The sequence below is a fragment of the Poecilia latipinna genome, unplaced genomic scaffold (genome assembly GCF_001443285.1).
Source record: "Poecilia latipinna isolate Pla-1442-1.1 unplaced genomic scaffold, P_latipinna-1.0 Scaffold250, whole genome shotgun sequence".
In the NCBI taxonomy this organism is placed as follows: domain Eukaryota; kingdom Metazoa; phylum Chordata; class Actinopteri; order Cyprinodontiformes; family Poeciliidae; genus Poecilia; species Poecilia latipinna.
In genome coordinates, this window is record NW_015112866.1 from 216391 (window position 1) to 225993 (window position 9603).

At 40.6% G+C, this 9603-nt stretch overlaps 1 protein-coding gene across 4 annotated transcripts in view; it reads right to left on the reverse strand.

Moving 5' to 3' along the window:
• The window catches only part of hoxc4a (homeobox C4a), a 16393-nt gene extending 11144 nt beyond the window's left edge, over positions 1–5249 (reverse strand). For 2 of the 4 annotated variants that reach the window (XR_001425026.1, XR_001425025.1), the window contains exons 1-2: positions 3900–5249; positions 2968–3363 (exon numbers count right to left, since the gene is read on the reverse strand). Coding sequence is in view for 2 of the 4 variants with exons in the window: in XM_015032779.1 (XP_014888265.1) it covers positions 2990–3363; positions 3900–4338 (813 nt within the window). In the remaining 2 variants the exon portion in view is untranslated. Of the gene's footprint in view, positions 1–2077; positions 3364–3899 lie in introns of those variants that run through there. The other 2 variants (XM_015032780.1, XM_015032779.1) reach the window with 2 other exon arrangements.
• Positions 5250–9603: the final 4354 nt, after the last annotated feature.

The window sequence follows — 9603 nt, forward strand, 5'->3', positions numbered from 1 at the left end:
GAGAGAGAGAGAGAGAGAGAGAGAGAGAGAGAGAGATTCAGTTGATACACACAAGCATTGACTTATTTCAGAGTAATTTAATGTTAGCGTTAAATATTCAAGTATTTGTGGAGGTCTCATTGAAAAGTTTCCAAGGAGTTTTTGTGTTAAAAGAGAAAGACAACACTTGAAGGTCCTCGTTCAAAAACTAATCACAGTGACCAAGTGTCCCAGTACTGTCAGAGACGCCTATAATTGGCAGCTTGATTTTGGACACCGGAGCCAACCTGGGAGCAGAAGTCACATGAGCGCAGCAAATGACACTATTTATAGCCGCAGCACCTTTTTATGAGACCTCAGAGAACGCCACTAATCACCGTAGTAAAAATATTCATCGAGTTCGTCAAATTTGAGGCGCAATTGCAAGACATAATCTCAAGTGGTTATTTTATATTGCTATAAATAATGGATAACGTCACTGTGTGTATTTGTGCAATAACTCGCTCACTAAGAAGATTCCCGCCAGATTGAGGGGAAAACGCAGATTTTCGAAGTGCTGCAGCTCCGCTGGACGCACAGAGGAGCGCGGTCCGAGAGTTTAACACTGTCCGGTGTCACGGTGCTTAACAAAGGGAGCAACACATGCAGTGATGCCCCGCCGCAGGCCCCTTCTATACAGCCGCAACCCAGAAAAAACCACAAAGAAAGCCGAGGCCAAGGGAGGACCGGCGAGGGCGCACACAGAAGGTACACGCATAGAAAGTGAGTCAGGTCACAGGGTTGGAGAGGTCGGCCATCCAGACTGAAATGAGCCTAATGGAACAGAAAATGTGTCCTCAAGATGAACTCGGCCTTCTCCCATTTCGCCCCCCAAACTTCAATGAAGCACCTTTTCAAGCCCCGCGACATGGAGGCAACAGGGCCGAGAAAAGGGGCTGGAGGGATGCTGCGACTGCGGAGAGCACATTAATTTTTCTAATCTGTCCAACAACATAAAGGCTCCTCGATTCATTTTTCAGCGCCGCCTCACCGCCATTCTACTGCCTTCTGCAAAAGCCATGTCTCAACAGCATATTTTAACATGCTTGTGTTTGTACTATATAAGTAAAAAAAACAACAACAAAAAAACAAAACAAGAAACCCAATATTAAAGGGTCCAAACGCACAATTGCGCATGCTTCAGAGTTATTCTGGCTGATAACACACAACATTTGATGCTATCAAAAACTGGCTATCATCACAGCTGTTTTCCAGGACATTATACAGAGCTCCGTGGTGCAAGATTGATGATGGAAAATACCTCTTCCCTTTGTGTTGTTGTGCCTCCCACTACGCAAGGCATTTTATACGACCTATTCATGCCACAGTTTCAATAATCTATCAAATGCTTGGGCTTCTTTGGGTCTGAGTCATGCTCAAACTACATTTATCTAAAAGAAAAAAAAACAGCAAACAAATAAACAAACCAATGCAATTAAAAAAAAAATATATAAAAGAGTAAAGAAAATTAAATGCTAAACCTAAGTAGCTGCAAACAGTTCTAAAGTCTATTTTTCCTGAGACTGCAGGGTTTAATTCCGCATGTATTTTGCTGCTACGCAGAAGACATGTACATGCAGAAGTAAAAGACACAAGAAACCATTAACACTCCTCCCCATGCAGGCCAGACTCTGACAACAAAGGTCAGCATCTTCGCTGTGATATATCTCACGCCACACCATGCATTAACACTGAATCTGCGTTCAGTTCACATTTTAGTTAAATTTTCATTTATTTCATTCTGTGAAAACTCAGTCACATGGCACAGTGGAGCAATATATATATAAAAAAAGGAAAGCAGGGTGACTGCGTGTGTGTTTGCTACAAAATAGCTATATTACAAGCGTCTATCAATTCTAACATAGTACAAATGCAAGTTCTAAATTAAAAGCATGCATTTTGGTTTCGAAAGTGGGGTTGGTTTTGGTAGCACTGACAGAAAGCAGTGCAGACGTGGGCTGGATGGGGCCCTCAGTAGCTTGTCTGCAGCGCTAATTGAATGCCCTTCAGACTGATGAGGTTGCACGAAATGCAAGGAGCAAACTACTTATTTCTTTTCCATATTTTTTTTTTGGAAACAGCTTCATTCTATTACAAGGAAGGCTGGACACAAACACACAAGCACACATACACACGCACACACACACACACACACAGACGCACACACACATCATGTTGCTAATTTAAGGGCGCAGGGGGAAAAAAGAAGTCAGAAAACAGTGGTCCTGTTGAGTATTTACACATCTGTACAGTTTTTAAACATCCTCCTATAGCAGACCTCGTCTTAGCAAAAATGAACGTCGAGCATACGTATGTAAAACTAGTAGACACTCACCGTTTTTATTGACCAATATGATTAGCACAAGTACACTAAACTCCGTTTATTGCATTTCACAATAGTCTGCTTTGTAACGGTCTAAACACAACATCAACACCACAAATAATAATAATAATTAAAAAGAAAAACAAAGAACTAAAAATGCAGATCAAAATCCCGTTTCTGAAATACACGAGGTAAATTCACACATTGTTGTTATTCTAAACATACATGTTCAGAACCAATGCTGTGTTCAAGCTTTTTTTTTAATATACCAAAATAATTATTATTATTATAGTGATATCCTTCCAGTGTTGTTTGAAATAAATAGATTGTGCATTTTACCTTGGGCAGCTGGGCAAAAAATTGGCCCACAATAACATTTCGATAAAATGTATATTTTTTTTTCTAGTTTCACTCCTTCATTTTAATAAAAAAAACACCAGGATAACTGAACTTCAAATAAATTAAACCCTGTTTCACGTAAAAAATAAACCATCGGTATTCGCAGTAATCCATGCTATATAACATGCATTTTTTTTTATATAACTTTGGACTTAAAGGAAACCGCACAAGATAGCTACGAAAACAAAATATATCATTGTTCTATAAATAACAAGTTCTCCGTGTACCCCAGCTGGATGGTTCGTGGTTTTATAACCTGGTAATATCCTCGCCATGCTGTGCTCCTGTGAGTTCGTCGGGGGCCCCAGTGCTGGTGGCCGAGACAGCGGCGACTCCGCCGGCCGCAGAGCCTGTGTTGGACCCGGAGGAGGAGGACGAGGAAGAGGAGGAGGATCTCACTTTGGTGTTCGGCAGCCTGTGATCCTTTTTCCATTTCATCCTGCGGTTCTGAAACCAGATTTTAATCTGCCGCTCGGAGAGCACCAGGGTGTGCGCGATCTCAATGCGCCTCCGTCGGGTTAAATACCGGTTATAGTGGAATTCCTTCTCCAATTCCAAGACCTGCTGCCGGGTGTAAGCTGTTCTAGACCGCTTTGGCTCTGTCCCATTGTAACCAGAGTTCACTGGGAGGAAAAAAAAAGGGAGATGTGGAGAGAAAGGGTAGAAGGAGAAGGGAGAAAAAAAGGAGGGGGTAAACAAAGTGAGATATGGCTCAGAAAGATTTATTAGACATGAATGTTTAGCTGTTTGAGGAAATTTAAATGGGAAGTTAAGAACTTCGCGTAATGAGAGGACACTCACACCCAACCATGATCTAAATTATTAATGCAAGATCACAAAGCTCAGATTTTTTTTTTACCCTTCTCTTCTCTTATTCATTTCTCCCCTCCTCTCTCTCTATCGCGCAATACATAACAGCAGAAGCCACATGGTGATACGGCTGCCCTGAGTGTACCTCGGCTATAAAATTTATGGTGGGTGTAATTACCAATGCCGAGTCGTAAATCCGCCTCAATTGTGCCATTTCAAAGGCTTCCCTGCTATCGGAGCAGGGGCTGGCAACGAGATGGGAGTCAGAGGGGCTTGATAAAGGGAGGGAAGAAGGGGAGAGAGGAGCGTGAGTAGAGCAGGGGGAACATAAACACCACAAGTTGCCTACCAGTGCTGACGTGAATTTTCTTCATCCACGGGTAGACCACGGGCTGTTTGGAGGAGACTGTGCTGTTGGGATGCTCCGGGGTGGCTTGGTTGCAGGCGGAGGCTGCGGCCGGCGGGGTGGCGGGGGACATGGACAACTGTGGGGTCTCACATGACGCAGGCTGGCCCTTTCCCGTCAGCAGGTGCGCGGAGTGGGGTATTCCGTGTCCCCGCGGCGTGTCGGGCTCGGGGATGCTTGCACAGTTATACTGGCGCTCTTGGTAGCTCGCCCGCGGAGGAGGGTATAACTCCTGGTGGTGATGCTGGTAGCCAGTGTCCCTTGCGCGGCTGTAATATTCTGGACTGTGCTCGGGGATGTAGTTGTTTTGCGAATATTCCTCGCATGGAGGAAATTTCGGATCAATGTAGTTAGACTCCATCAAATACGAGCTCATGATCATTAATTTCTGGAGTGGAAAATAATTTTTCTAGCTTTGTCGTTTTTCTGCTCCATAAAGCCCTCCTACTTGCGAGCAGCCCTGTAAAGTTACTTTAACCACGTGACCCAGTGGCCCAATAGCAGAGGAAGAGGTAGTTCCCGGATAAGGAACCAGAGGTATTTAGCATACCTACAGTCGCCATTGTGGGCACAAAGCGCTCTCTCTCTCTCACTGTCCGCTCGTGTCTCTTTATCCCTCCTTCTTCCCTCATCTTCCCCCTGCCTCCCTCTCTCTGGTTTTGTTACCAAGGTAATTGATCTTGGGGACAAAACTAGTAGCTGCTGACCAAGGAAAAAAAATAAAATAAAACAGGCAAAATCCATGGCTACCAATTATTCAAAGGGAGAATGGTTGGCCAAGGATAAAGAACAACAATAGAAAACCAATCATTTTATTAGCTTGCACACTTTGCATAAAGGTTATTTGCAAATTAATGAAGGCACTTCTTTTTTTTTATCAGTATTAGTTCAGCTGGCAAACTGACAAACCGACATTACAGCTGATAGCTGGACCTTTCTGAAAATAAAAACAATTCATTTCACTTTCTAATTAGTTGTTCCCTGAAAGAACATGCCTTGACCATGTTTTATTTGTTTTGACATTTCGTAGTAATCCTTTACTTAAGATCAAGACCAAATCTAACCTCTGAGCTTCCATACATGCAAATGCCTCTAATAACATATAACACTCACTCTGAAAGTTTCAGGAGGTTAAATTTAAGACGTTTATAGATCATCTTAAAGAACTGCAAGATGTGACTGAAAACTGTCATGATATAAGTGTGTCATATCAGTCATATCAGTAGTTATTGATTTTTTTTTTTGTCTTAAATATTGCCAAACTGACAGTGTGATTTTTCCTGTTTTATCCCATTTTCACTCCACGTCATTGTTATTGTTATTTTTATTGTTATTATTAGGCATATGAGGCATGGTGGCAAAACCTTAAACTGCTGATGCGCAAGGTAGTCAACAGGTTGTTGCTAGGAAACTAAATGGTGAGTGAGATAGTTGATGCACCAACATTGCTCGACTGGCCCTGATAGGTTGAGCCAACTGTGGGGTCTCAGATGGTGCAGGCTAAAGCCTAACCTCTGCCTACATCACCCAGAAGGGTTTGCGGTTCTGGATGGAAGTTAGGTGAAACATTTTTTCAGACATATCTATTGATATTAATCACATATGTATCGTGATATATATTGTTATCGATTTATTGTCCAACCCTACTATTATGATTACAATTTTAGAGATAAGTGAACTTCAAAAATATCTTCACTAATAATGCAGCTAGCTCACAGCTTAAATTGAACCTAGATAAAAATTTAAGCATGCTCTTTTACACGTGTTACTTAGCTTCAGCGCCTTCAATCAGCGCATTTACACTTCATTAAGGTTACTGTTGTCGGGTCTTAGTCAACTACTAAAAATTTATAGAAAATATTAGGCAGTGGCGGATAATTAAAACTGAATTGTTGTGTTTTATTTCAAAAGAAATGTTATTAATTCAGTACACGCAGAAGATCTAATCAAGTGTTTGGATTTATGTGAATTCCAACAGGATTCATTACTGCACGGGATCAAGACATTTGTGTTTTGGTCAGAGGTTAATGGTAATGTCCAAATGTGTCAACCAAACACATAATAAAAAAACAAGTAAGAGAAACAAAATACCAACAAAAAAGACCCAATGAACTGTAATTCACAACCCTGTACTGCTACTCTTTGTAAAAATGTTTACATTAAAGTGTAGATTTGAGACTTCTTAAGACCTTTCTGATTCCCTGCAAAATGTTGTAAGGCTGGAACATATACTGAGTAACTATGGATCTCAAACGCAACTCAGCTGCTTCAGAATCTGGGTTGAAATCTGTCAAAAGTTACTTTCCTGTCACAGTGTTGTACCAATGCCAACACACCAGTTTGAATCTTGAACCTGTTGTGGAGTCATCAACCGCAAAACACATTCAGTAGACTTACCATTCTTTGTATCTGAAATCTGCTTTAAAAATATTTATTTCTTGTGCAATTCATAGTTTATTATCCAGCTGTGTTTTTATCATCAGTGTACATTTGTTATATGCCTCTGGATAGAGTCTTTAATGATATTAAGAATTAGAAGAACTTCCAAGAGTCACTTAAAGTGATTTAAATACAGATATTTAATAGGTTTGTGGTTCAGTCTGTAACACAACACAGGAGATGTGAGATGCTCAGGAGATGTGGTTTAATTCTCAAAGCAGACCAACCGTGGAGCAAGGTAAGAGCGCCAATGAAGATACAGCCTAAAGAAAAGCAAAAAAACAACCTTCACTTTTACATTATTTTTCTATAATCTTAAACCAAACAATTATACTTTCATGAAAGATAATGAAAAAGCAAAATTTTTCAATATAATCCTAGTAAGATGAACATAGAAAAAATTCATACATCAGAAATCATTTGCTGCTGGACAAAAATAAAATTCAGATCAATCAACTACAGAAAACACAAAACCGGATCTACACATGGATAGCAAATGCTGTGCACACTACCAGTGTTTACAATAAAGAGTCATGGCAATCATGCTCTATTGTATGTCTTTTAAAATAGGAGAACCTGTTTCAGTAAGTTCTGCTTCCTAAGGATGCAACAAGCACTTCATTAAAACAATTTTGCAAAATATATAACTCATTTAGCAAAGCATGTTTCTAATCACAAAGCTGGGGTCAATCTTAGTCGCACACCTGACAGTTTTTAAAATCACAAATATCATAAAGCCACAAAACATGGAGGTCTGAAAGACGCAATAAAAGAATTCAAAAAAAAAAAAAATCAAATATTAAAATTCTGCATGAACTAAAGATGACTATTTATTTAAGCTACATGTGGTTCTTCAGGTCAGACAGTTGCAATCAGAAGAAGAGACTAATACCTTAAAACCTGTCTAAATAGTCTTCTTAACCCCATGTTAATGTATCTTTTTACTTCATTCTTCATTTTGACTTCATTCATGTGCTACTTACTGCACATGATGGGAATAATAAAAGCACAGCCATGCAGTAGCTCATTTACCTGCATCCTTGATAACAGTTAAGACAAAACACCACAACGTGCCACAGCTCATCACTAGACTGCTGAGGGGGGTTGTTAAATAACATTGCATCCCTTAAAATATACACAGCGGTTAGCTCAAATAGCAAAATTATATTTAATTCTTCGATTTCAACTATCCAAATGTTTACGACTACAAGGCAATATTTCATCTCAGCTGTTACTATGCTAATCCTGGCTAGAGCCCTGACCATGAGTTACATGACTTGTGGTTGACTTTTATGTTGTAAGCTGATGCTGTAAGGCTGCCTCAACTTGGCTTCCCATTCTTCTCTCATCTCTTCAAACATGCTACTTCTCCACATACCCTAACATAATAATAATAATAATAATAATAATAATAATAATAATAATAATAATAATAATAATAATAATAATAATAATAATAATAATAATAATGGGTTTTAAGTCTGTGAAATAAATGTAGGTCAGTATTTTGGCCACTGTGCAAGCCAGGGGATCCATTTCCTCAGCCATAATTACATAATAAGTTTAAAAACGATGTGAAAAATGCATATCATAACTCTGGCAGTACTGTTTGTAAAGAATGCGCACGACATTTCTATTACCCCTACCGAGGATGTTAGAGGCGTTTTATAGAGCAATAAAAGCCGTAAATCAGTCACTTTTAAACGACCCCTGGTTCCCGGTGTGTTTTACAGGCTCTGACACAGTAGTAGCCGCACACTGCTCATGGCTCCCTTACTCTGTGGCCTCTCTAGCTGCCTCCACAAAGTGTGGATCTGTGTGGACTATGAATACACTCCGTGACAGCGTTATTGCATTGTTACAGTGCCTGGATGTAAGGATCATCGCGGGTGCTTCCTGTGTACGTACAAGCAAGTGCAAAAAAAAAGAAAGAAAGAGAGACGTGCAGAAGCAGAGTTAGGTGCAACGCAATCCATTGGCTGGCGAGGTATTCCAGTTGCCCATGTATTCCTGTAGAGACGTATTTGCGAATGTTTGTGCAGCACGCAAATTTGGTTCTACAGGGTACATATAGACAACTAATGTGCTTTCTGTTTGAGGCTGTAGAGGTGAACTGTCGGGTAAACGTCGGTGAAAGCAGGTTATGGAGGAAGCATGCCTTTTCCGAGATGTTTCAGGGCGCCAGTGAGTTAGCAATCACACGAAAAGTGCGCGTGAAAGCTGATGCGCTTCGAAGCGACATAAACACGTATTTTGTTTGTTTTCTCTTTTCCCTCGTTAAAGAGATCTATGCACAAACACGCGCGAGTGTATGCGGGCACACAGAGAATACTGAGGCTCTCCTTTCACAGCATTCTGCCTTTGAGGTGGCTCCTATATGAATATTCAGTCACAAACACGGCGGATACAAAAGGACGGCGTGACAGCAGCAGATGAAAAATAAGTTCCCATTGTTCCCAACCATTTCTTCTGCTCGCCATTACCATACTGACCGCTCGGTAACCTTTCTTCCTGACACTCTGGAAGCTAATGAGAAAAGCCTTGGATGAAAAATGTTACGTTGGACATGTGACCTGTTTCAAAAGGGGTGTGTGTGTGTGTGGGGGGGGGAGTATAAAAAAAAACAGCTAACAGATTCTGAATCAATTGAATTGATTAAAGAAGAGAGGCATAAGCAACTAAATTGATGCACATCTTGATCTGTGTATTTTTATGTAAATCGCATTTTTTTTATTAATTAAGAAAATGAACAAGCTGTGAATTCTTTATGCAATAAATACAATTCAGAAAACGTACCCACTTTGCTGCGTCGCATTTTCATCTAAATACATGATATTTGTCGTGCACCCAACCGATATGAACGCCACGCACTCCCTCTCGCCCCATGAACTCACGGCGAGCGCATTTTAATATTAGTTAGACAGCCTGACCCGCGTTTCACCCCTCGCGTTTGAATGCTTCCAATAGTTCACTGCCAAGGATTATTGATGGAGAGACAGCAATGAATTCTTTCTCCCCTCACAAATGGCTTTGAGATCGTGCACCTAGTTCAATAACTAGTTATAATGTAAAAGTACAAAAAAATGAGACCCTCAGGCGGACTAATTTGATGTTTCATTTGTTCATTTGAGGGATTGTTAAGCTTTCTCCGCGCACCCCTCCCCGCCGGCCCCCCTCCCCCCTTCACACACACACACACACACACACA